The sequence below is a fragment of the Procambarus clarkii genome, chromosome 62 (genome assembly GCF_040958095.1).
Source record: "Procambarus clarkii isolate CNS0578487 chromosome 62, FALCON_Pclarkii_2.0, whole genome shotgun sequence".
NCBI classification, from domain to species: domain Eukaryota; kingdom Metazoa; phylum Arthropoda; class Malacostraca; order Decapoda; family Cambaridae; genus Procambarus; species Procambarus clarkii.
The window spans coordinates 26,748,179-26,776,099 of NC_091211.1; the positions used below are offsets into that span (position 1 = coordinate 26,748,179).

Sequence of the window (27,921 nt, forward strand, 5' to 3'; positions counted from 1 at the left end):
CTACAAATGCAAATAATTGCCAACATAAACACCTAACCAATATGCCCATATATGCAAATATATTATAATATTAATGGCAAATTTTTCTCTGAATGCTCTGTGTTCCCTTCTCTGAGGCTGTGGGTCCCTATTATTGCACCAGAGGTGGTACCCCCCTATATTAATTTATATTTGAGAAAATCCATGTTTTGAATGAACAACATGTAAAAATTCATGAATGCGTCTGTGGGAATCGACCGCTGGATGGAATGGACTTGAGTCGAGAACGGGTTGTAGCTATGCATGTGTAATATAGACTGTAGGATCCACAAAAACACTGAACCAGCATAATCATTAGTTTAATTAAGCTGTTTTCCACCTAAAAGACGAAATATTAGTCCTATAAACTTCTGGAAATACGTACTATATTAGACCTAGGGAAGGTTAGGTTAGATCTTGTTATCTCGTGCTCTCTACAAAAATTAATAATGGGAAAACTAAACTTATTTATTTTTGTTCGAGCAACGTTTATATTAGCCGTAGGTACTCTACCTCCTCACGCTCTCTCTTTTTGTCTCTCATTCTCTCTCTCTCTCTCTCTCACCCTCTCTCTCTCTCTCTCTCTCTCTCTCTCTCTCTCTCTCTCTCTCTCTCTCTCTCTCTCTCCTCTCTCTCTCTCTCTCTCTCTCTCTCTCTCTCTCTCTCTCTCTCTCTCTCACCCTCTCTCTCACCCTCTCTCTCACCCTCTCTCTCACCCTCTCTCTCTCTCTCTCTCTCTCTCTCTCTCTCTCTCTCTCTCTCTCTCTCTCTCTCTCTCTCTCTCTCATTCTCCTCCCTACCCTCCCTCCCTCCCTTCCTCCAGTCTCTCAGCCCGGCCTCTGCTCAGTCAGCTGGCCGGGTGTGGAGGAAGCAGTTGTGTGGAGGTGTTGACACCTGTGTGGCCGAGAGGTAAGTGTACCTGTAATTTGATGTGTTGACATACGAAACTGCACTGAGGCCCATGTGTGTAGACATGACTCGAATACAAGTGTAGTCACGTGTACTCGTTAAATTACATATATAGAGTACAGTCGTATGCTCGAGAACGGATGTAATCACCTAAACCGGTAGTTAAGTGACAGACAAGACGGCAGTTACAGTCCCCGGGTGCATCAGTGTGTCCCAAGTCGGTTATATAATTACACGTAGAGATAGAATGGCACTCACGTATTCGGGACTGTACATACACATACATGGTTCATACACATTTGTTCACGTGATTTAGCCCAGTTAGTCTAATGCAGAGGTCTTCAAACTCCCCCCTCCCCCTTCCCCCCCACTCCCCACAGCAACCCAGTTTAGGTTTACCAATAACCTCACGACCCAAGGACATGTATCAAGTATACATGTCAAGGACATGTATAGAGGACACATGTATAACACTGCCACCCTCACTTTACAGAAACAAAGAAACGCGATATACAACATATTCTTATCCGTTATAATACATGCATGTATATACATACATCATATGTTGACGAGTGTGTTTTTTCTGAAGTCTGGCTGAACTCTAACTTATAAGATGATACAAAAATATATTAATTAATCAAATGCAGCCAACAACGCTGGAAATGTTTCATCAGACACCCACGCAAACACTTCCACCACACACACGCTATTGTGTGTGTGTGTTTGGTGGCAGTGTTTGTCGTTTGTAATCCTGGTCCAATCTGGCTTGCAAGGCTCCAGCCCAGCCTGGCTCCAGATTCACGAAAGCACTTAGGCAAGCACTTACGAACGTATACATCTTTCCTCAATCTTTGACGGCTTTGGTTACATTTATTAAGCAGTTTACAAGCATGAAAACTTGCCAATCGACTGTTGTTATTGTTATAAATAGCCTCCTGGTGCTTCGGAGCTCATTAACTGTTTAATAATTGTAAACAAAGCCGTCAAAGATTGAGAAAAGATGTACAGGTTCGTAAGTGTTTTCGTGAATCTGGCCCGAATTCAAGGCTTATTGGGTGTGGGGTTAAAGCAAGTCTCTCTCTCTCTCGACTTCGACTATCACTTCGACTTCGAGCTTTAAGGTTGAGGATCATCACATAAGGATCACGGTCTCGCTCTCCAGTTACTCTATTTAATTTCCTGAAGTACGCAGGACTTCGAGCCGTGTGCGAGGACTTCCGATGACTTTGTGCGCTCTGTAGCTTGACCTAATGACTCGCACGACGTATTTCCAGCTAGTGACCTCTGGCGGCAAGCATATTTACTACGACTTCTAGCTTTACTTTATATTTACTACGGCTTATAATAGCTTTATTTACTATTCCCATTCTTAGGCGGGAGTAGTTAACTATAGTACTAACCAATTAGCTATTTGGCGGCTTCTGAGCTTACTGAGGTTCATGTGTAGTCTAGGAGGTTTGTGACGTCATGGCCACGTCACTGATCCCGGGATGACGTTGTGCCGTAGGGAGAATGTATCCTCACAGGTTTCTCAATGATTTCGGGCTATTCATGCCCATGCCTCCTCTGAGATGGCTTAATCTTTATCAATCGATGATTCCTACTCATGGTTCCATAGCTTTGCACTCGAGTTTTAAACTCTATTAATCATGTGCTGGACCATTCTTTCAGTTTGTCAGTCATCTTAAGTTTTGTGTTCGTGGATGGACTTGGCGGATGCCTGTTTTTTTGTCAATGTACCGTGGAGAAGGGGGGACCTGCTGCATGGGTAACAGCTTTTTCCCCGTATCAACCTACCCAGGCTTTGCGCCCTGGTGAGGCCACTCCAGACAATCAGAGCACAACTCCATAGTCTCCTGAGACTGATGGATGCCTACTACTACCCGGGAATTAATTATTGGGTTTCGTCAATCTCAGTTTATCCATGGAGGTCAGAGTGAGGGGAAACTGTCTTGCTGCACGAGTCTTCTCTCCAGCCTTGGAAGGTAACCTTCGTCGCTGGTTGATGCTCAACCTCACCAAGTATATTGAAAATATTTTGATCTAGGCTCGTGCAGGCTGTGAAAACACTTATGGTGTGTGTGTGTGTGTGTGTGTGTGTGTGTGTGTACACACGTACGTACTCGCCTAGATGTTGATCACCTAGATGTGCTTGTACGGTTGAAATAAGTTTATTGAGGTATAAATACACACATAGGGATGAGATACCTCAAGCTATTCTCACCCGTTGGTAGTATGGTTGAGCTCGTAATCCCACCAACCTGACATTTCTTAGCCAAAGGCACTATGGGCTCACCATAGCCCGTGCTACTTGGAACTTTGTTCCAGGTAGCAAATCTGTAACAACAACAATTTCTTAGCCACGACCCGGTTCCTACTCAATGTATTAACCTATTCCCTGACGTCCCTGTCCTCAGGTCCTGTTGGCTCCAGAGCCACTCTGACATCAAGACCGGATAGCAACCTGAGCTGGGCTTGAGGGGGCAGCTGTCTAGGTTTGGTTTCTGGGGTGAGAGAGATGGATTCTTGAGGTTATCTTGAGATGATTTCGGGGCTTTAGTGTCCCCGCGGCCCGGTCCTCGACCAGGCCTCCACCCCCAGGAAGCAGCCCGTGACAGCTGACTAACACCCAGGTACCTATTTTACTGCTAGGTAACAGGGGCATAGGGTGAAAGAAACTCTGCCCATTGTTTCTCGCCGGCGCCTGGGATCGAACCCAGGACCACAGGATCACAAGTCCAGCATGCTGTCCGCTCGGTCGACCGCCTCCCCAACCAAATTGGTCAACCAAAAAGCAACCAGCGTTTGGTCCATTGTATGGCCCAAACGCTGTGACATAAGAAGCATAGATAAATTAAAATGTTTATTCAGGCAAGGTACATACATACAAGAGATTTTACATAAATTGATAGATTTATAGATAGAGCTAGTACATACAATGCTTAAAGCCACTATTACGCAAAGCGTTTCGGGCAGATTATGAAAGGAAGGAAGACGAGGGATGCATAGTAGTGTCCAAAAAGATGTATCTTCAACATTTCGGTTAACAAAGTCTTGCTTTTCCATACAGGTGCTGAAGTGAGAGCAGCAGCATCAGCAAGGAGATGATGGATGCTTGGCTGAGGGCTACCTCGATGCTGCTATTGCTGATCTTCATGACCCATCTTGCTGCTGAGTGAGTGTGAACACCAGTCAGTAATTAACTGATTCAAATACACTATGAATTGGGTCGTGGACGCCTAATACACAGTACAAAATAGCACATAATTAAATATATATACACTATATCTACAAAAAAAAGTATGTTTGTTCAAAGTTGGAGTTCAGGGGCTTTGAGCTGGAATCGCCACAATTTCACAAATGACACATGTGTGGTGTAGGCGTAACATAGGCCAGTCAGGTTTAAAAAAAAAAAAGGCATCTAATAGTTTTTGAGTTTTAAAGTGAGTGAGAACATAACCTCTCACTCATCATTAATTATATCGTCATTAATCGTCTTTATTAAACATCATAGCTCTTGTTATCTTTTTTTAAGTAATTATATTAGTTAATTGATGGTATTATAATAATAATTATATGTTTCATGGATGGTGGCAATTCCCCACTCCAGCACAGAAGGGGAGGTAAACAAGAGGCCCCGTAGCGAGCATTCTCACACTATCAACAACAGTGAAACAGCTGTTGAGGGGCCCCAGAAGAAGCATATTGCCAAAAGGCAAATATTTAAAAGTATACAAAGCCTACCAGGTATTTATCAATTTATTTATTTTAACTATTAATTATTTTAACTATTTAACTATTCACTATGAACTATTGTTTTATATGAATCCCTTATAATTGTTGTGCTTTTGTTCATCACCCTCAACCCATGCTATTAAAGCTCAACTTTTGTGCTCGACCATAAAGGCTTAATAGGCCTGTTTTTTGTTTAAATTCTAAACCCTTGTTCTATACCTCTAGCTCTCAACACACAACCAAGTCTATTGTCATTTTGATTAATGTCATTGGTTTTCACAATGTTTTTTCCACTCTGTTTTTGATATTGCAGCGTGTCCTGCCGCCCCGCCGCAGATGAGCTACGGGAGCGTGAAGATCAGGTCAGATGCCTTCTTATCCAGTTCATTTTGAAGATGCTGCTTTAAGTTGCTTCCTCCAGGTCACCTTCCAGCTGTAGTTCGGCCGCCTCTCTGGGCAGTCGGGATGTGCGCCGCCGACGTCTCCCCAGGCGGTCGGGACGTGCGCCACCGCCGCCGACGCCTCTCTGGGCAGTCGGGATGTGCGCCGCCGACGCCTCCCTGGGTGGTCGGGACGTGCGCCGCCGACGCTTTCCCAGGCGGTCGGGACGTGCACCGCTGCCAACCTCGTCTAGTAAAAGTGTCCATCACGCTTGGTCTGGTGTCGGACTCACAACCTGTTAGCTGTGGGAGAGTCGACGAGACCTCCTCAGTAGCATATTTCTCTTATACATTAGCAAGTTTACTTATATTTTTAACATTGTTCAGAACTAAAATAAACTTTTAAGTCTGTGTATATATATACAAAGAGTTTCGGAGGAGACATCTCGCTGTCCTCGGAGACCTTGTATACAATTTTATATATTGTATAATGTTATTGCTGCAGGCTTGTACAACTTGGTACTGTTGCACAATTTTTCAACTGCACCCCAGTTAGAAACTTTCGCTAACCTGAAACCTTTTTTCATAACCTGAGGTCGACGCCCGCTTTTTTCATGCCATCTGTTAGAACGAATCCCATTAATTTTGCATCTTGCAATGATCCCAGACGTCCAGTGTCACTCTCCTACTTAAGATATAATACTTAAGAGAACAATTTTAACATTATTTCCCGCCACCAGAGACGACCTCCAGCGAGCCACTCTCCTCTGCGACCCGGGCTACAGCATGTACCCAGCAGCCGGCAGCAGTGAGCTAATCTGTCACAAGTTCAAGTGGGTGCCGGAGGATGGTGTGCTGAAGCGGTGTCTGCCTGTGTGCTCGCCTCCGTGTCCACCATGGGGCAAGTGCCTGGCTCCAGACCTGTGCCAGTGCGGCGGGGCGGTCTGTGACCCCGCCGAGAGATGCTACAACCTCCCGTTTTTGCCCCTACCGAACGCAGAGATCATAGCACCTGGGTAAGCTGGGAGCGAGGCTGGAGGGGGTTGTATTTAATAATCTAATGTTATGGGTAGGCATTGAAGGAGCGGCAGTTTAGATAAGTTGGATGGAGGGATAGGTTGGTTAGAGGAATGGGTTGATTACATGGCTTCTTCTCCCACTCTTCTCCAATGTTTAGCAAGGGATGCTATCAAGGCAACGGCTGATTTAGCCCTGAATGCTATAAGAGATGGATGGAATTGAAAATAAAAACAAGACTGTGGGTCTGGGGGGATGCGGTTGACACTGATAACGTGAAAATCTTTTGTCCCTCCAGATCCATTGGAGGCGTTCTGGGGTCGTGTGTCCCCGGGTACGAAGTGTCTCCTGGGGTATCAGAGTTCACGGTGCCCTTCATAAATGGGAATTGGTCTCCACCGAGGGGACATGCCGGGACACCCCTCTTCTGCCACCCCATCTGTTTCCCCTCCTGCCGTAACGGCGGAGAGTGCGAAGCCCCCGGCAGGTGCCGCTGTCCGCCCAACACCAGGGGTGCCTTCTGCGAAATGCCGAAGAACAGGTCCTGTCAGGGACGACCCGAGGCTCCGGAGGGCATGCATCTGACTCGCTGGAGGTGAGTGTGCAAAGCTGTTGGAAGAACTGTGATGAAGAGCCGGGAGAGAAAGAATTAAGATTGGAAGGATATGAGTGAGGAGACGCAAGAATGTTTAAAAGAGGCAGTAAGGGATTTTGAGCAATCTGCCCTCAGGCCATGTTTGTTCCGTGCAGCGACCGATCCCAAAGACGCATTCGATTTTAACATGGTCATTCAAAATAGGATTTTTGTCGAATACAAATTGATGTATTAGCATGTTGTGCATATTTAGGCGTAGGTTAGGAGCTCTGTTCTGGAGTTCTGAGGTTCTGTTGACAACTATTTGTATTTAAAGTACTTGGGTGAAGCATTTACAGCGTCGAGGATCTAACAGAGGTCGTTAACGTAATCTGTTCGAACGTCATCAGTTGTAAGTGGTGTGTGTGTACCGTTTTCCATTCATGAACAGAGGGGGTTTGGCGGCTGGATGGAATGAACATTTTGCCTTTGTCGTAGCCCGTCCTCATTCAACAAAGACCAAAATGCTCACTACTCCAGCCGCCAAATTCTTTCTTTATAAATTAAAAAAAATGGTTTACTTACGATAAAACTGATGACGTTCGAACATTTTTACTGACGACTTCTGTTCGAACCGCCACTCTGTAAATACTTCACACTTGCACTACATGCCCAAAAAATTGCCATCAAAACCTAATCCTAATTTAGGTCTTGACTATTCACCCAATTTTAATAAGTAATAATGATTAACATTATAAGAATACAATTTTAAATACAAAAGCATTTTAAAATAGAAGAACGCGAATATAGATTGGACCCTTACGGGCTATTCATGCCCGTGCCACCTCTTGGGTGGCTTAATCTTTATCAATCAATCAGATTGGACCTAAGGTACCCGTTATGCGATTGATGCGTGCAGGAAGATAAGCTAAGAACATCCTAATTATCTAAACTTCGTGAGTTCCTCTATTTTCAGATGTGCGGGTTTGATGTCCAATTTCTGTTATCAGCTTCTTAATCATAAAAACTTATTCGTTCCTACCTGCTTTAGTTAATTATTGCTCGTACGTTATTAATCATCGTCACCCTTTCTGCAGTCATTCAACAATGAATTACCAGTGTTCGTCTGTGATTAACAAATTCTCCCGTGCAGCAACGACGTGTACGGACTCCAGTGCGCAGACGAGAACGTGCTTGAGGGACAAGGACTCGGCTCCAGACACAGAGTGACGTGTGTGGACGGCAGATGGATATATCCGAGTAATGATGGATCTCTGCCTGTCTGCGCTCCCTACTGCTCCATTCCCTGCAGGTACTAAGAGATGAGTTGGCTAGTGGCGGGTGTCTGCCAGGGGGATGGGTGGGTTGCAGGCGACGAGTCACAATAACGTGGCTAAAGTATGATGACCAGACCACACACTAGAAGGTGAAGGGACGACGACGTTTAGGTCCGTCCTGGACCATTCTCAAATCGCCTTGAGAATGGTCCAGGACGGACCGAAACGTCGTCGTCCCTTCACATTCTAGTGTGTGGTCTGGTCATCATGAGTGGGTTGTACAGGCTGTGGTTGCTTCAGGAAGCTTGCTGTTGTTACGTGCACACACACTCACCCGTCTGCCTCTTGCAGGAACGGGGGGACGTGTGTGAAGGGAGGGAGGTGCCAGTGCCCCCAAGGCTACGGTGGGCGCTACTGCCAAGAGAGGAAGTGCCCGGAGACCTACCCGGAGATACAACACGCAATCTTCTTCGACAAGTAAAGAGTTCATTGTCTGGGGCCTTTTCCACGTGTGTGTGTGTGTGTGTGTGTGTGTGTGTGTGTGTGTGTGTGTGTACTTGCCTAATTGTGCTTGTGGTGGTAGTGTGTGTGAGTGTATTTGATCTCTTGTGGCACCTCGCGTCTGTCCCTCCCGCTACACAAACACAACACCCGTCCTGATCTTGACCAACACATTTCACTACAAAAAGCTTCCCGTTCTCAGTGCTGCCATTCGTACCTGCTGCAAGCTGTGGATTTATTCAGACGTGTTTGAACAAACACGTCTGAATAAATTCCCTCCTCATTCCCAAATGAGGAGGGAATTCAAATTCCCTCCAAATTCCCCTCCCCCAAACAATTCCCTCCTCCCCAATCACCCATGCCACACTATGCTGTCCGGCAGTGTTGTCCAGGACTATATACACTTCCTACTCGAATGAAGACCCATAGAGTTGTGTAAACTCTTTTACAAATATACACGCGAGAGCAGGTGGTTATTTCATTCCTAAAAGTGTTCAGCACAATTTATATTTCTCCTTCCAAAATGTTCTAATATAAAAGCATTTATTTTTTACCATTTTGAGAATATTCAATTAATTTACCAAATCTCCAGTTTGCACTAATTATATATAATATTTGTTAATCCATTAGTTGAAGCCATCAAATTCTTTCAACTTTAAATGTGATCCAATACTCACTCCCCACCTCGCCTACTAGCAAGGAATCTCCTACTTCCGCCACCTACGAACGCTACATAGAATGCCAGGGAAGACGAAGCCTCCCCAGTGGGCACCGCGGCCAGGCGCAGGTCCTGTGCGTCGAGGGGCGCTGGCAGGTCCTGACGGAGACTCCGACGGACAACGAGAAGCTTCGGTGTGTGCCGGTTCCGTGTTGCCCCGTCTGTGTTAACGGTGGGCGCTGCGTCGGGGAGGCGTGCTGGTGCCCCGAGGGTACGTCTGGGAGCAAGTGTGAGGTACGAGACTGCCCCGAAGCTCTGCCCACCGTCAGGAACGCCTGGATAGACCGCAGGTGAGGGATTAGCTCAGCGGAGTTGACCACTTTGCTGAAAAGACTGTCATTTTAGGCACTATTGAAGTGGCACGGATAAGTAGCAAGAATTATTCACAATTTAATTATTAATTTTACTAAATATTGTAGACACGCAAACTGTCAACCACACTATCATGAACATAAACATTCCATGCACCTGGGCACTAGGAGACTCGATCTACCGATCCCACGAGCGAGAGACAGAAGCTCTATCCACCAAGTTATGAACAGCCTTAATCGGGAAAGATTCCAGAAGCAACTAATCACTGCCCAACTGTTTCAACTTTTTCCTGACTGTTACGAAAGCTCAGAGGAATTGGTGATCCACACCCCACGTCATTCTAAATTGTCAACCACATTGCCGTGGATATAGTTTGACAATTACTACGGTGTACAACCACTTTCCCCACACATTAAAGTACATATTAAATGAACAAATCCACAAGGGCCGTGACGAGGATTCGAACCTGCGTCCGGGAGCATCCCAGACACTGCCTTAATCGACTGAGCTACGACAGGGTTAAGGCAGTGTCTGGGATGCTCCCGGACGCAGGTTCGGATCCTCGTCACGGCCCTTGTGGATTTGTTCATTTGATGCATCACGTTAGTGTGATCTGTGTATGTGTGGTAAAGTACATATTCTTGCTGTTGCAGTCGCTTTCCCAAGATACACGTGATGTGTGTGTTGGGGTACGAGTTCCCTGACGGCCACCAGGAGGAGGAACTGGAATGTATGGTGACGGAGGGCAGGTGGGCCGTCCTGGAGGAGGCTTGCTCTCCGGCGTGCCGCTATCCTTGCCTCAACGGCGGGACGTGCTCGGCCCCTGACACTTGCCTCTGTGCCGAGGGCTTCACAGGTCAGCAGTGCGAGGTGGAGGTCGACCTCGAGCCCCTCTGCTACTACCCGCTCCCTCGCGTCGCCTTCGCGGACGTCGTCTGGCAGTGAGTTTGGTCACTGCCGTTGGGAGTTAATGGGAGACGTTTGTTATCAGTTATATCTTTATTAGAACTTTCTTAAAGTTCAATTTTTGATAAGAGACCATCTTTGCTTCTTTTATGCTAACTTTTTTCCATCTATATTTCAATATTGCCAAAGTATTTTCTGCGCCGATGATTGAAACACTTGGCATTTTTTTAATTTATTAATGTACCCATGTTTACAAACATAGTTTTTAAATCTAATTAGAGATAATTTAAATCTACTGATACACGTTGTTTTCTTCATTTGATATTTTCAGTGCTAGAGTTAAATGTTTGACCCTCATTTTATGTCCTTTAACATTCTATGATCTTCAATGCCTTTGATACACATTCTAAAATGTGTATCTATGTCTAATGTATCTTCTATGTCTATCACCCTACCTTCACCAACAGTTGACATTACCACACAATCATTCTTCACTGTAGTCAGCGTCTGCATGCTTTAAAACCTGACATTTTCTTTTCCAGCGACAAGACTCCCACCGTCAAGTGCCTGTCGGGCTACAAGCTGCCGTCAGGGAGAACAGAAGCCCAGTTTGACTGTCGCAGCCATCAGTGGCGCCTGGAGGGGGAGGTGGAGAGGGCACCGGACCGCCTGGAGTGCGTCCCTAACTGCGACAACATCTGTGTCTCTGAAGCCGTGTGTGTGGCACCTTATGTTTGCCACTGCAAGTGTTGCTACACTGGTGCAGACTGCCTGGACAAGATGAAGGGCTGCAACTGTACCCAGGAGACGCTGCCGGAGGTAGCCAATGCTGTGGTCAAGTAAGTCGTCCTTCTCTCTTATACCAGTGTATCAAATGTGTGGAACATTGCAGCTTTTCCTCAGGTTGAAAATGACCGCTTTTAAGTGCTATATAGTCGTAATGGCTTGGCACTTTCTATGATGGTTCCCTTCCCTTCAGGTTGAAAAAGGCATATTTCACCAATGGTATAAACCACGCATAACAAAATTAGGCCTTTTTGAATTGTAATATTATAGATGCAATTTTTCTCCTTAGAGCGAATTTAAACCGCCATAGCAACATGTTCAACACCTCTCAAGAGACAGAAAATCAGCTGGATTGTCCATATTAGTTATTATATATATTGTGTAAAGTTAAAGCAGCCTTCTTTCCTGCTACTCCTTGCAGTCCCATCGCCGCCTCTGTCCACTGCTTAAAGGGGTACCTGCTGGAGACCGGAGAGGAGATGGTTCTCCTACGGTGTGAGGCGGGCCATTGGAGACACCCTAGCCTTCAGGGGGGAGGCTGCGTGCCGCAGTGCTCGAAGCCCTGTCAGAACAACGGAGTGTGCCGAGACCCAGAGCTGTGTTCGTGCCCTATAGGATATCAGGGAGCCCAGTGCCAGCTACTCCAGTGTGAAGGACCTCTTCCCTCCGTCACAAATGGTTTCGTAGACTTCTGGTGAGAGACAGATCTGTAGACCAGGAGAGAGAGAGAGAGAGAGAGAGAGAGAGAGAGAGAGAGAGAGAGAGAGAGAGAGAGAGAGAGAGAGAGAGAGAGAGAGAGAGAGAGAGGAGCATTCGGAGATAAAAACTGATATAGATTTTTACAAAATGTCTATTATTCTGAGGTTATTGTTGAGCCAGGGATTATACCAATGTATTGCCAGCAAAATAAGGTTAATGCTTAACAAATATTTGAGAATCGAACCATATTCTGTCCAGACAATGCATTAGGGGAGACTATACTAAATTTGAATTGCCTGACTTTTGTTTCATGTGTGTTGTGGTGATGGTGTTAGCGACGGGAGGCCATCAGCCAGGTGTGCAGAGGGTTACGTGTTCTCCAGCGGGGACACAGAGGCGCTCCTCACCTGCAGTAACAACATCTGGACGCTGCCGCTTCAGGTGCGGCTGGACCCCGTCTGTAGACCCCATTGCAAGTCCAACTGTCTCAATGGAGGTGAGTGTTCGGGGTAAATGGACAGATGTTGGAGTGCGTGCTTAGGGTAAAGGGCAGGATTAACCATTGAAGAAAATGGGCACAAGCTCAGGGCATCAAGGGAGGGGTAGGGGGTGAGGGTTGGGGGGGATGCAACAGAAGTTTCCATTGCCGGATTTACCATAGACCACTGTACCACTACAGTGGTCCGTGGTACCACTGTGGTCGTACCATGTACCACTACATGGCACTATTGTCAATTTTATTCCAAAACGTGTTGCACATTCACTGGAAGGATTGCACTGTATTGCCCACAAGATGGCTGAGAGTCCACAAGACGGCCCTTAAGGAATTTGAAGAAGTGATATCAATTGTAGCCTGTATATGTTCATATACATGAACATGATAACACTGACTTATATAACTGTGATATATGTTCATATACCATGAACATGGCTGTTATATCTGTGCTTTCCTGCTTTAGAAAAAAAAAACAATTGCAGAATTTAATGAGTGATATGAATTCGAAGTAAACAACACAAATTATATGTAATAATATTTTTTTTATTAGAAAGTACAATGGGTTTGTGACATTACATAAGATTGGTATGTTTACATTGTTGCAAAGCCACTAACACACATAGCGTTTCGGGCAGATGTTAATCTGTTAATAATGTTTGTTGGCTTGGTATACCTTCTGTTCTTACTTGATTTGTTGAGTGTTGGTAAAAAAAAAATAATAAACAAATAGTATTCTTCTAACTAATAAAAAAAAAAAACTGGTAAGAAACATGTATAGATTTGTAGAGTGATGTTTACAAACATCTTCTAACATGACACGAGTCACAGGGATCTCTCGAAACATCTGATGTTATGTTTGATCAACTGAACTCCTAACTGGTCACATTAAAGCGTGATGTTGACAATGACAATTGTAAATTGAAATTGAAATAAGTTTATTGAGGTAAAATACACACAAAGGGATGAGGTAGCTCAAGCTATTCTCACCCCGTTCAGTACAACGTGTTAATATATACATAGACACACATCACAAACAAATAAACATATTACCAAACATTCTGAGAGGTAAACATATACATTTCCTCCTATTGTAAATAGTTTCCAAATCTTAAACAAAAACTGGCAGCCCTTGAAATTCACAAGAAAACGGACATTCCAAGCACTTCAGATATGATAAATCCAACTACTAAATAACTTTTTTCCTAAGTACAGGTCCTGTAAAGAAACTAAAAAAAAAAAATCCATAAACGCAGACAATGTAACATTAGACAAATTTAATTTATTAAATTTTTTATATTAATCTGCCCCCTTTCCCTTCTAACTCTCCCTTTTTCCCGCTTCTCTTTCTCCTCTTCCTGCCCAAGCAGGCAGGTGTGTAGCCCCGGACTACTGTTGGTGCTCGCAGGGCTACGGAGGCCCGGATTGCAGCGGTTACAGCTGTGACGTTATCCCAAGCCAGCTCCTACACGCCTATGTGACAATGAGGTACGTCGTGGCTTTTCTGATGGGGCCACATGTCAATGGTTGGGTTTATTGACATCATGGCTGGGTTTACTGATGTCATAGCTGGGGGTTTACTGACGTCACAAGGCCTCAGCACAGCAACTTTAGTATAATTTTTTATATATATAAATGGTTTTTCAAGAAATGTTAGTACTAGGTTAGGAAGCTGGGTTGTAGATTTATGGAGCAAATTACCGGATAACATAATAGGCTTGGTATCACTTGACTCTTTCAAGAGCTGTTATTAATGTGTATGAATGAGTTTGAGTGGATATAAATTATAGCAGACTCGTGTGGATTATTTTTTTTTTTTTGCAGGTTTCTGTATTTTTGTTCATATAAGTTTTTTTTTGCGAATAAAGCCCCGTGAATGTCTATAATTTTGTGTATTCGTGAGAGGAAATCATTTATATTTGGAGAAGGTTAAGATACAATTGTTAACAGCATTCCCATGATGGCTCCTGACGCATAAACTATTGTTGCCCTTTCGTTTATGCCTAAATAATAAAAAATTTAACCATTTTCTTAAATTATTTGGTTCTGATCCGTCCTAGGGAAAGAGAGTTAGATCCTTTAAACCCTCTTTCGTTGAGAGTTGACTTAAACTCTCTCTCTCCCTTAAACTCTCCCTTGTTATATATCTTGTGTTCCTCTCTCAGGCCGACTCTCCTGACGGCGGAGTGCCCGGAGAACACGATGTTTCCCCACGGGGAGATCCGACTCGTCTTGACCTGCGACAACAACACCTGGACCTTCCCGCCGCCCTACGTATCCACCTCCTTCTTCGGGTGTTCCCCCTCCTGCAGCTCCGCCTGTCACAACGGAGGCACCTGCGTCGCTCACGACCTCTGCAACTGCCCGCCTGGTTTCTTCGGCGACCGCTGTCAGGAGGTCAAGTGTCTGGAACCGCTTCCCTACATCGAGAACGGCAGATTATCCTTCGTGTAAGTTCTCCCTTATCAGAATGAGGTGTGAGGGGAACATTGAGAGTAAAAGATGGAAAGACAAATGGAGGAAAGAAAGAAAATGAAGTAAGATAATGATGAGGAGAAAGCGCAAGGTCAGTACGATTATACAGCCGAGGAGAGGAGGAGAAAGGAAGAAAGACGAGGAAAAGGGTAGAATAGAAGAGAGTGAGTGAGAGAGTGAATGAGAATATATTTAAAAAAAAATAAGCTGGTAGAAAAGGGAATAGAAATTAGGAGAAAGAATATAGAGGAGAGGAGAAGGGATATAGAGGAAGGCACAACAAGGGTGGGGGGGGGGGGGGGAGCTGACAGATGGAGTAAGCAGGACAGGTTGGCCAAACAAAGTAGACCCATGTACCCACTTTCTCCTTATTAGCAGACCCAATCACTTGGACTGGTCGGTACAGCAGAGGCCTTGCTTCTTGCAGGTTGGCATTTAATCCCCAGACGATGTTCCAGATCCTTGTTCTCTTATTCTATTGAAAGTAGTATAGAGACATGCAGTCTTAGCACTCTCCCCATAATTAACTTATTTTTATTAACCGATTCTAAACAAAAAGTCTAACTATTCAATGCATTAACAAAACCATTTAGCTTCTCGGCCACTCGGCTGACCTAATACTCTGGTCTCCTGCAGCGATGACAGCGTACTGGTCAGCTGCGGCGCCTCCCACGACAACAATGCCAGTAGGAGCTTCTGGATCCACTGCGTGAAGGGTATATGGACTCCAGAGCCCTCAACGGACGCCTTCTGCGACTCTGTCTGCTCCGCCCCCTGCGACCCTATCTGCTCCACCCCCTGCAGAAACGGGGGTAGTTGCGTCACCCCTGGCAAATGCAAGTGCCTGACGGGGTTTACTGGGGCGCTGTGTGAGGAGGAGGAGGAGGAAGTGGTGGTCCAAATGCAGTGCATTGTACCGCCTGCCCTGATGCAGGTTGCAGATGTTGTTTACAAGTGAGATTTGGGGATCAGATGATGTTTGTTTACAAGTAGATTTGTGGATTGAGAGGGAGATTGTATGTACATCTGTGCGTGGAGACTTACTTGTCTTCGTTTCCTGAGAATTCAGTTTCGGCTCCTGGGTTCCATCACTTACCATTCAGTCGATCAGTGTTCATGTAACTTAATCCTGTGAATTCTATCTTGCCTGTTTCGAATCTGTTTGAAGATTATATCCCTACTGATTCTTTGCAGAAGCTATTCCTCTTACTAGCAGGATATTGAATTAGATTCTTCCATTACTTCATAGTGTCCATATTCGGGGGCTTAGTTTCCGTGTCCCCTCTTTAAGGGGCTTTTCAATATGATTTGGTAGAGTTTCTCCTTTATCTTGCCACATTCTGATCTCGGCCTCCCTTTTTACTTGTCTCAATTTTGTTTGGTTTATTTTCCATACTTTTAAATTTGCCTTTTCACTCTTTGAAACTTTTACCTTAATGTTTCCTCCTGCTTTGGCTTCTTGCTGAGCGAAGGTCATTAAACTCTTTTGTTTTTATCTTGTTGTTGGTGTTATCTTTATTTTAAGGTCATATATTTTGTGATACTCTGCCTAAACAATTTCACACCTACTCATCCTGTACCAAAAGCCATGTTTATTCTCTCCCTCTCGTGCCCTTAGCAAGGGCGCTCTCACCTTCAGGTGCCTGGAGGGCTACTTGCTGCACCACCACCCGAGTATACCCAATGCCACCTCCAATGCCACCTTGACCTGTCTTCATGGCACCTGGGACACGCCACCTGGCTGGTCCTGGGACAAGGTGTGCCAACCTATCTGCGAGCCGGAGTGCCAGGGTGGGGGTATTTGCGAGAGACCTGGTCAGTGTGTGTGTCCGGATGGCACCTATTCTCCGGTCTGCGAGGTGGCATTTGACTGTCGGTTCCCCCCAGTCATCGCAAATGCCTCGTCGGTGAAGATCAAGTGAGTGTGTACATTTCCTCTTGATAGTGAGGCGTCTAGATGAAGCGTCAGAGTAATTGTGCACCTTGTTGTATTTTAACCTTTGAGTGTAATTTCTGATACCAATATTTGACCTTGATTGTAGGGCTTGGAGTTACCCCAGTAGCACCATCTGGACAGGTGGCTCTATTAGAGCCAGCTGTCCAGATGGGGCGCACGGTTCTAGTCACATATTTCACTACTCACCCCTGGAGAGAATAGATCATTTCATCAGCACGACGCGTTATGGCTAAGAGAATAGCTTAACATTAGGGTATGTGGGTTGTTTCATTATATGTTTTGGTTAGGGGTTTTGCCAAACCTACCTAACATGCATATACCACTTAATGAAAAGGATTGAGATCCTTCATGGTTTCGCTATAACCTTTGACCTTCCCACAGTGACCACCTGGCTAGGGTCACGTGCCACACGGGTCACGCGACGTTGGGAGGCTCCAGGGTCAACCTCATGCAGTGTGTTGACGATCACTGGGTGCCGGCGAGGCCCTCTGTCGTCACCGCCACCGACCTGGCCTGCTACCCTCGGTGTCGCTCCCCGTGCCAAAACGGCGGTCAGTGCCTGGGTTCCAACAGGTGCCAGTGCCCTAGTGGATACGGAGGGGCGTGGTGCCAGTATAGGGCTTGTGGGATTTTCCCTCTTGTCGTGCCCAACGCCTCCATAACCTTCAGGTAACGTCTCTCGTCTGTGGGCAGCATCTGCTGCATCATCCGAGTACTTTACAAGAGTTTAAAAATAAAAACTGTTTTTTTGTAGTTATTATTTTGGTGTTTATCTGGGTCATTCTCTCGAGCGTTAATAACTAAACACAAAATTTTGTACTAAAATTGTCCGAACCTAACCTACACGCCACATACACCCTATACATCTACACCCCACCTACACCCTGCTTTCACCTCTCAATGCCTTCCTCAGTGATCAGCCCAAGAACAACTCTGGCTACATTCAATGCGAGAAAGGCTTCAAGCTGGCCACAGGCGAGGTTGGGTCGTCGGTAAGGTGCAGCTCTGATGGTTCCTGGGTGTTCGGGGAGGAGGAGGAGGTGCTGGGGGACGTGTCCTGTGCGGCAGAGTGCTTCCCGCCCTGCCTCAACAGGGGCCGCTGCGCCTCTTGCAACTTCTGCCAGTGCCTGGAGGGCTTCTCTGGCCCCCGCTGCCAGTACAGTGAGTCCAGGGGGAGCGTAGCGTATGAATCTGTTTATACTGTTTGATTTATTATAATTCATTTTGTCGCGGGACAGACAGCTAGCGTGTGTGTGTGTGTATATATATAATATATAATATATATATAATATGTTAGGTTTGTATGGAGGAGTCCCATCCTTCCCCCAAGGTCGAACTACTGACCCTTCCCAGCATGTAACCCCTCCACAAGATGACCAACTCTTTGGTATTTGTATTTACTGCTAGATGAACAGTGGTATTAGGTGATAGTGTAGTAATTGAGTCTGATAGGAAAATATTATACACGCGTGTCTGTGTGGCTAATAGTTATATAGTGTGAAAGTTATACAACAGTTGCACAACACTTGTAAATTCAAGTGTTGTGAATTTAAAAGCTGCCACTTATGAGCATCGCCAAAACCTTCTTTTAGAGTTTACGTAATACTATTTCAAGGTTTAGAATAATTAAAGACTATTAGTTTTATGATGTTTTCTCACCTTTTGTTCTCTAATACACAGCAGGAATTTGACATAGATAACACCAGTTTTCCCCCAGAGCTCAGCAAATACTGTACCGTGCAGGGTACAGCTTGACTGTCCGGGGTCTGCGGTGCATCTTTCCCTTCCTGCACAAGGACCGGTGGTACCACGGGTGTACCTCCATTGACGGCGCGTCCCCGACCTGTCCCACCGCTACGGACGACCTGGGACATCCCACGGACTGGGACTTCTGCATTCTTGCTGTTGGTAGGGGATAACTGACTCATCAGTGAGCTAATTGAAAATGATTTATCAGTTCATATTCGTATTTAATACATTTTAAACTTGTTTGATAAGACTCTTGACAATAAATGTCATGGGAAGGATTCGTGTTGATTTTCACATGTGCAGTTGCATGTTGTCTTCTTCTTTATATCATTGAATTGGAATTACTTTTCAATATTAACATTCAAACATAAGTGTGGGAAGCACTTTATTTAATAGAATTTGTGAATACATATTTAGATTACTAAATTCTCAAATAGGGATGATTACCTCCTCAGGAGAGAAGCAGGCGGTGGTGACGGATGGCGGACACTTCTGTAGCTTTCCTTACATAGTGAACGGCACGAGGTACAACTCCTGCGTCAGGCTGGAGGGTCAGCACAAGGAGGATGCAAGATTCGCGTGTCCTGTGAGTCTAAGCCACGCTGGGGAGCCTGTAGAGTGGGACTACTGCAACATGAATCTTGGTGAGTCTTGACTCCAGAGGGTGGGAGGTTATCTTGAGGTTATCTTGAGATGATTTCGGGGATTTTAGTGTCCCCGCGGCCCGGTCCTCGACCAGGCCTCGACCCCCCCAGGAAGCAACCCGTGACAGCTGACTAACACCCAGGTACCTAATTTACTGCTGGGTAACAGGGGCATAGGATGAAAGAAACTCTGCCCGTTGTTTCTCGCCGGCGCCTGGGATCGAACCCAGGACCACAGGATCACAAGTCCCGCGTGCTGTCCGTTCGGCCGACCGTGTGAGGGAGGCAAAGGGGGAGGTCTGAGGGGACACTTATATCCATGGCCATCCCCGCACAGGTCTCGACGAGGTCTTGACAACGGCGTCGGGCAAGACCTGCATCTTCCCCTTCATCCATCTTGGACGCTGGCAAACGACTTGTGTGAGGGACGGCGACCACCCTGCTTGGTGCGCCACGAAATTGGCAAGAGACGGTACTCCGCTCGAGGTCAACGTCTGCTGGTACGACAAAGGTAAGTCCCGACTTGTGCCTGCTGTTTCGACATAGATATGTCTAATCACTGTAATCACCGATTGCTGTTTCGCCAAGGATAAGTCTCAAGTCAATGCTGGTGCAACAGGGCTAAATCCCCATAGACACCTGCCGAAAGAGAGTTGGGTAAAGTACATACCATCTTCAGTGATTGCTCGCTCAATACCTACATCAGTTTTTGTGTCTTGACCTCATCCATATCCTGTTTTGTCCCTTTTCTCGCCTTCCTGAGCTTCTTGACCTTGACTCGTAACCCCAGGACTCTTAGCCACTCTTAGCCTCCTCTTCCTCCTGGCCTCTCGCCTGACCCCTTTCTCTTCCTTTTTACTACAGCTTCGTCCTACATTCACTGCTCTTCATCCGACCTCCACCTCTTCTTAATCTCGTAACCCTAAAATTGTCCTTATCAGTGGCCACTTCTACACATTTCACCTTCATTTCTCCCTCATATTTCATTATTATCTTTCAAACTTAAGTCACTCGTTCTCACGCGCGTGGAATTTTCCTTCCCTCTCGATATCTATCTTCATGTTCTTTGTTTTCTCTTGGCCTCTCGCTTCTTTTGCCAAGTTATCAATGAGCCATTTCCCTCTGGCCAGGCTACGAGAAGGTGGCGGTGACGGAGGAGGGAATACCGTGCGTGTTCCCTTTTGTCTACCATGGTGTCAAGTGGTACTCCTGCGTGACCTCCGGGAGCATCCTGTGGTGCGCTACCCGGGTCGCTGACCACACCCTCGCCCCGCTCTCCTGGGGCGTCTGCATCTCCCATAAAGGTAGGAAGAGGTGCTCGGGGTGTTTGGAGCAGACAGTATAGCTCTTTGCTTGGTGTAGGAATGTTTAATATGTGACGTTAACTCTTGTGTTTCATGTCGCATCTTTTGTGCGGTTTTGATTAGTACAATAAAGAGAAATTCTGGGTTTTTAACTCTCGATCACTGCTTGAATAGAATCGGCAATTTATATGGAACACACTTAAGTATCCAATGACCTTTAGTCAGCAGTCGGACAGTGGACATTGAGCGAGTGTCGTGATGTGATTGATACGTGACGTATCACACGTGATAGGTCAAAAGTTTTGTCATGGACCACGTGTCAGAGCTGGTATGTGTCCGGAGACGACTTGCTGTGAAAGTTCGTGACTGCATAGTGAGGCTATGAGTTTGGTTTTAGTATTTGTGTGTAAAATGTTGACAGATGAACAGACTTATGTTTGAAAACTCAAGGAGAGGGACATAATGGAGACACAGAGAGATTACAACAAACATAAAAAAATACTGAGCCAGTTATAGAAATTAGTGGCATTAATATTACTTTTGTTGTTTTATTGCTAAGTGTCCGGCACTCCTTGATCTTGTCCTCGACAGGGTGCAGCGACCAGTACCAACCGCTGGCGGCCATGACACTGCCTCCTTGTGAATGACTTCCAAGGGAGACGTGAGGGAATATAAGTGATATCGACACAATGCTGGTGCGAGGAGACCCATCTCTCACCCTGGTGGCAGTCAGTGAGCAAGAGTCTACAGAAAGTGATATGAACACTCACACACAAGTGAACTGAACTAGAAATGGGGGTAGTGAAGAAACCCTCCATCCGTAAGATAAGTGCTTAATAAGAGTAGCTTGCACCTGATATTTAAGGTCTGGGACCCAAAAGCTGAATACCACTCTCTGCAGACCACCACCACCCAGTTTATTGCATTCTCTACATTGAATCAATGTTTGTGTAAGGTTGGTTGAAATGCCTCCCCACATGCTGGATAGTTTGTTGATGAATATCCGTAATTGTTCTGGACTACAGTGCCTTCTACCGTGATCTTGACCCCCTCCCCCCCCCAACCCACCCCTATACCTGCTTTATCTACTTTGTCACTACCCGCGGACCCGAGAGTCCCACACAACACCCAGCCAGGACCGAACCTGGGAGGGGACCAGATGGGACATCCGCCAGGAACCCGAACCTTTGTTTTCTTACGGGTTATTCATGCTCGTGCCACCTCTTGGGTGGTTTAATCTTCATCAGTCAATCAATTTGTCAATTTCCCTCATGATCTTGTGTTATCATGTCTTTCCTCTCCTCCAGTGTGATGAGGTCCAGTTTAGTCAGTCTTTCTTCATAGCTCAATCCCTTCAGCTCAGGAAAGAGCCTCGTCGCATATCTTTGGACCTTTTCTAGTTTGTTCTTGTTCTTTGTCCGAAGTTTCCAAATATATCTGCAATGAATTATACAAGCTCTCTCTCTCTCTCCTGACAATTGAAATTAGTTGACCAGACCACATACTAGAAGGTGAAGGCACGACGACGTTTCGGTCCGTCCTGGACCATTCTCAAGTCGATTGAGAATGGCCCAGGACGGACCGAAACGTCGTCGTCCCTTCACCTTCTAGTGTGTGGTCTGGTCAACATACTTTAGCCACGTTATTTTGACTCATCGCCTGCAATTGAAATTAAGTTTTGTATCCTCTGCAAACTCTGATGTATAGACACCATGTGTAGGATGTATGCAACGCAACCTGTGTCTCCTGGTGTCTCGGTGTTCTCGAATTGCAGAGGATTAACCTTGCTTATGACAGAGACATACAGTCTCCGTGGTGTAGTGGTAAGACACTCGCCTGGCGTTCCGCGAGCGCTATGTCATGGGTTCGTATCATGGCCGGGGAGGATTTACTGGGCGCAATTCCTTAACTGTAGCCTCTGTTTAACGCAACAGTAAAATGTGTACTTGGATGAAAAAACTATTCTTCGCGGCAGAGGATCGTATTCCAGGGACCATAGGATTAAGGACTTGCCCGAAACGCTACGCGTACTAGTGGCTGTACAAGAATGTAACAACTCTTGTATATATCTCAAAAAAAAAATATCTCAAACAAAAAAACACAGAAAATAGGATCCAATGAAATACGGATTAAGCTTAAGAGACAGTTTTTATATTTTTGATATGGTAAGATATGTTAATAACAAATCAAGGCAGAATATCATGTAGTTTCTAAAAATTTAGGTACAGAGCTGCTGGAAATTTACATACAAAATATCAAATGGTTCCCATCGTTTGACTTATTGCTAATGTTACTGCAACAACACCCTGGACAGTGACAATTAAGCTCATTGCTTAGTTTAAGCGCCGTTCCGTTGTTAGTTGTTAAAATTGTTTCTATTGTCATTAATGAATGCACTTAATTGTTGTGCACAAAGATACCCGTGTATGGGCACTGAACCGCTGATTTTCGGTGGGAAGAGCTGCAAGGACAGATTTGTACAACATATCCGGATTCTTGTTAAGTAGAACGGGGTGGCGTTTTGATCAGCGAATCCGGATTTGTTGACACAATTATACAGAGCAAATGCCCGAGTTACAAATTAAGATTACACGACTTTGAGGTCGAAATTACTGAAAAAAAAAGTGCTAACCTCTCTAGTCAAAGGAGGTAATTAATACTCTGAAAGCCACAATATACAAGGTAATACGGTAAACTAAGTCGGTGAATACGCGGGATACACTTCTTTCAATTAATATAAAGATGGGTGACGCTTCTCCCGCCGGGGGCTGCCGTGATACGCCTCTCCATGCGATAGTTGTCTTGAGATGATTTCGGGGATTAGAGTCCCCGCGGCCCGGTCCTCGACCAGGCCTCCTTTTTGTTACAGCCCCCTCCCCAGGAAGCAACCCGTAGCAGCTGTCTTAACTCCCAGGTACCTATTTACTGCTAGGAGAACAGGGCATCAGGGTGACAGGAACTTTTTGCCCATTTGTCTCCGCTTCCACCGGGGATCGAACCCGGAACTTCGGGACTACGAATCCGAAGAGCTGTCCACTCAGCTGTCAGGCGCCCATGTGTCCCCCGCGAGTGTGTTCAGTATTGAAACCCAGCCAAATTATACACCCTATTTCCTCTTTGTTCAACTCTTTGTTATACTCGCACATGCTACACAACTGTTAGACTATCGCATACAACGGGTCCGTCTAACTACCACAAGCTTCACAAAGCATCCTGGCAATACGTTAGTAATGAATAAATATGATATGTTAGGTTAGGCTGACCTAACCTAACCTAACCGACACTTGGATCGTCGACTTGATTTGGCGTCACCAGCTCTTTATTTTCGTCTAATTTCTTTATAAAAAGATACTTTTTCAGATTAAATTTTTTTTTTGTGTTGTACATTCAGTACCAAGATTATAATAAGTAAATATATCATATTTATTCATTACTAACGTATTGCCAGGAAGCTTTGTGAAGCTTGTGTAGCTTGTGGTAGCTTGTGTAGCTTGTGGTAGCTTGTGGTAGCTTGTGGTAGCTTGTGGTAGCTTGTGGTAGCTTGTGGTAGCTTGTGGTAGCTTGTGTAGCTTGTGGTAGCTTGTGGTAGCTTGTGGTAGCTTGTGGTAGCTTGTGTAGCTTGTGGTAGCTTGTGGTAGCTTGTGGTAGCTTGTGGTAGCTTGTGGTAGCTTGTGTAGCTTGTGGTAGCTTGTGGTAGCTTGTGGTAGCTTGTGGGTATTAGACGGACCGTATACAACACCTCTCCCTTCATACACCCGAGTCACGTATATAGAAGGCTTACGAGATGTATACGCTTGTATCTAAATATATTTAATTTCAAAATACCAAAGAGGGATACATTATGTGTATATGCGAATCTATCCAACACACGCACGCCAAAAACTATACCTGGAAGCCAAAATTGTATAGAGTTTTCGTATATTATTGATCAAAGTTATTAATTGAGACCTTTTATTGGTAAAACATGTTCAGTAATAATTTTTTTTATGCAATAATGTATTTGCTGCATTTTATGGTACGGAGATTAAACGTCATGAGATTACATGAGGAAATTTGAATGAAACTAATGTGAAGGGTCAGAGGAAAGACATTGGGAACAGAGAAAGAGGGAACAGCAGGATTAGAGGAGAAGGGAAAGAGGAAGTAGGGTTAAATGCAAGTTAATAAAAACACGAAAGAAAATGAAGACAAGCAGAAGCAAATGAAGGAATAAGCTGAAAAGATGAGATGACAAAAAATAAGGTTGAAGTGAATGAAGAGGTAAATAAACATAAGAGCAAAGATGTTGTGAAAGACAAAAATAAAGAAAACAAGATAACGGAATATATTTAGCAAGTTGCAGAATGCTGAACAAAATATCCCCCCCCCCCCCCTCCCCCCTCCCCCTCCCCCCTCCCCCAACACCCCATCTTTACCCCTCAGTCCAGAGAGCGCTAAAACTCTGGTTTCATTTTTCTATCATGTTAACACCTTACCAAAGTTGGTGTTTAAGATTCAGCAACTGGGAACAAAAAGTTGCAAGTTGCAAGTAGCACGGGCTATGGTGAGCCCGGAGTGGACTTACCTGGCACAGGAGCGGGGCTGTAACTCTCCTTACCAAAGTACAATACACAATAAGTGAATAATACAATAAGTGAAATTATACTCGCACACAAGGCAGGAAGGTTAGGTATAAAACAGTCTTTGTAATATATTGGTTCATGGATACGAGTGCAATTACGGGCTATTCATGCCCATGCCACCTCTTGGATTGCCTAATCTTCCGTCAATCAATCTCTTCATCAACATCTTGCACTGTAATAGCCATAAAGTACAAAAGGAAACTACAGAGGTTCATGTACCAATATTACAGAAACGTTGTTTTGCACCTAACCTTCCTGCCTTTTTGTGTTGGTATAATTTTCAGTGATTTGTACTTTTGGTAAGATGTTGATTAACATGACCGCGCTCTAATCAACTCTGGGTTTCATTTTTTCTTCGTGGTTAAATTTTTATATATATGATTATATGCGAACAAGCCTGAATGGTCCCCAGGCATACATGCAACTGAAAACTCACACCCCAGAAGTGACTCGAACCCATACTGCCAGGAGCACTTTGAAACTGATTAGGTGCCCTGTACACCAGTTGCAAAGTGCTCCTGGCAGTATGGGTTCGAGTCACTTCTGGGGTTTGAGTTTTCAGTTATATGATTACAGTATATGAATCATTTACAAATATTTATATAAAAAGTATTTATTTTCTAAACCATAGTAGTTCTTGTGCTGACCCAAGAAACAGATTTAAATAGTTTCTAATGAAGAGCTTCAGAGCTTTATGATAATGTTCGTCTTTCATATACAAGCAATAATACGCCTCGATATTTGTTCACAGATTCGGATAGTTTTCTGTCATAAAGATTCGGACAGTTGTCTGTCATAATCCTGTTGTTGGTACGGTGATATGTAGCCAACAGTGAATGTATTAGTTGGGTCACACTAACCCACATTGGGTATATCAGTAGGGCGCCACATCCTACAATGTGTTAGTAGAACTATACATAGCCTACGATAAGTATATTAGTTGGGGGAGACGCACAACCTACAGTGTATCAACATGGGGCCTCATATAACCTAATATTAGTAAATTAGTTGGACCACTCATAACCTACAATCGGATTATTTGTAGTGCATTCACACACAAACACTCTACATAACATCCTTACACTCTCTAGAAATGGGCGAGAACAGCCTCTCCCTTTTATGTACAAATCATATATATACTGTATATGCAACAGAAATTGCGTAGTACAAATTACTTATCGTTTCATGTACAAAAACTGGCGATACGCAAGCCAGTCTAATGGCCTGAGATGATGACTCGACCATCGTAGTTAAGTCAGGCCCCCTCCCCTCTCGGAATCATGGCCTCAGGAAGACGAGTTTGAGGGCAATGCAGCAACTTATATTCACTAGAGTTCCAGGTTACCAAACTTGACCCCAGGTCCATTCCAAGCTGTCTTGGAATCAATCGACTCGAGAATGGTCCAGGATGGACCGAAACGTCGTCGTCCCTTCACCTCCAAGCTGGCCTAACTTGACCCAGGGCCACTATAGACCTAACTAGACACAGGGCCACTCCAAGGTGATCTAAGAAGACCCTGGGGACACTCCCAGGTGACATATAGCTAGTCCCATATCCACTCCAGGATGACCTAGCGGGTCCCAACTCCATTCCAAGATGGTCCTTTGCTGGGCTTGACCTAATTACAATGCCATCTGGATCCAACTCCATTCCTAAGTCAATTAGGTGGAAAATACCAGCTTTCCCTCCACTTATAAGTAATTGTGATGAACGATATTCGTTCACTCCAAATGAACTAAAGGACACACATTTGACTTTACTACACTCGAAGGTGACCTACAATGTTAAATGTCCTAAATAGGCTTTGCTTTCCTAACTCCTCATTCAAGCAAACTTCTTGACCTTACTATACTCGACCTAATGCCACATATAGATGACTTGGATTAAAGTTCAAGTGAACACGAATGACTTAGGTTCACCAAATAGTCTTTTTCATTTAACCAGGCTTCAACCTCGATTGACTTCGATGGCAGTTCATACCACTTGATTGATATATTTGACCTCTGACCTTACCTAAAATTGATTTTACCTTACTTAAAAGCCTTGCCAGAGGTTAGGCAGACAATGATCATGAAGTGTGTTGATTATAGGTTGTTGAATTTTCAAGATTTGTTTGTTTGCACGTTGTTTACTGTTCAATTGGTTTGTTTTGCATGTACTAAGAGGTTGATTGTTTGATCCTCCCTTATATTGGTAATTTATAATCATTTATTCAATTTTTTGTTTCACACTGCCCAAAGTTTTACTTTCATTCCTGATTCTATTACAGACTGTTTACACTGTACTGCAGTTCTTTACATTGTATTCCAACTGTTTACACTGTACTGCAGTTCTTTACATTGTATTCCAACTGTTTACATTGTACTGCAGTTATTTACATTGTATTCAAACTGCACTAATGCAGCTGGTTATATTATACAGCAGCTGTTTATATTAAAGCTTATATTTCAGCTGTTTACATTGCACTACAGCTGTGTAAATGGTACAGCTGTTCATAATAAATTGTAGTTGTTGATACTGTATTGCCGTTTATTTACACAAGTTATTTTGTATTACGCTGCAGCTGTTTTACACTGTATTGCAGCTGTTTTACATAGTACATCTGTTTTACATTGTATCTCAGGTGTTGTGTAATCGTTGTTCACGAGGTTGTAGCAGCAGCAGATGGTTGTGGTTGTGGTTGTTGTAGATTCAGAGACTCGGAACAAAAGGGTGGTGGAGAGCAGAAGCGCGTCCGCACGCGCTCACATCAACCTCTGTCAAAGTTAACAAAACAGCATTAGCAACTTGAATGTACAGTATATTAGGCCACGGGCCCGACACATAACTGAATACCATTCGTAT

At 44.7% G+C, this 27,921-nt stretch overlaps 2 protein-coding genes across 5 annotated transcripts in view; one reads left to right on the top strand and one right to left on the bottom strand.

Moving 5' to 3' along the window:
• The first annotated feature begins 860 nt into the window (after positions 1-860).
• On the top strand, positions 861-21,525 carry LOC123750224 (fibropellin-1). Of its 4 annotated transcripts, none has more exons than XM_045732339.2 (24): positions 861-927; positions 3,998-4,102; positions 4,538-4,674; positions 4,976-5,024; positions 5,783-6,058; positions 6,358-6,654; positions 7,787-7,945; positions 8,262-8,387; positions 9,108-9,419; positions 10,095-10,382; positions 10,890-11,186; positions 11,555-11,827; positions 12,168-12,328; positions 13,696-13,813; positions 14,491-14,775; positions 15,437-15,754; positions 16,419-16,718; positions 17,139-17,426; positions 17,671-17,918; positions 18,501-18,665; positions 18,962-19,150; positions 19,488-19,661; positions 20,281-20,454; positions 21,046-21,525. In XM_045732339.2, exons 2-24 carry the CDS (start codon positions 4,032-4,034, stop codon positions 21,099-21,101), a joined length of 4,761 nt encoding a protein of 1,586 aa, XP_045588295.2. In that variant the 5' UTR covers positions 861-927; positions 3,998-4,031; the 3' UTR covers positions 21,102-21,525. The 4 variants fall into 4 exon arrangements, with proteins under 4 accessions (XP_045588295.2, XP_069164511.1, XP_045588296.2 ...); XM_045732340.2 differs by having other exon boundaries at positions 892-927; positions 4,543-4,674; XM_069308409.1 differs by lacking the exon at positions 861-927 and adding an exon at positions 3,400-3,560.
• Positions 21,526-22,583: 1,058 nt separating this feature from the next.
• The window catches only part of LOC123753569 (spondin-1), a 66,848-nt gene continuing 61,510 nt past the window's right edge, over positions 22,584-27,921 (bottom strand). The window contains exon 18 of the mRNA XM_069308538.1: positions 22,584-27,833. The gene's annotated coding sequence lies outside the window, so the exon portion shown is untranslated. The remainder of the gene's footprint in view (positions 27,834-27,921) is intronic.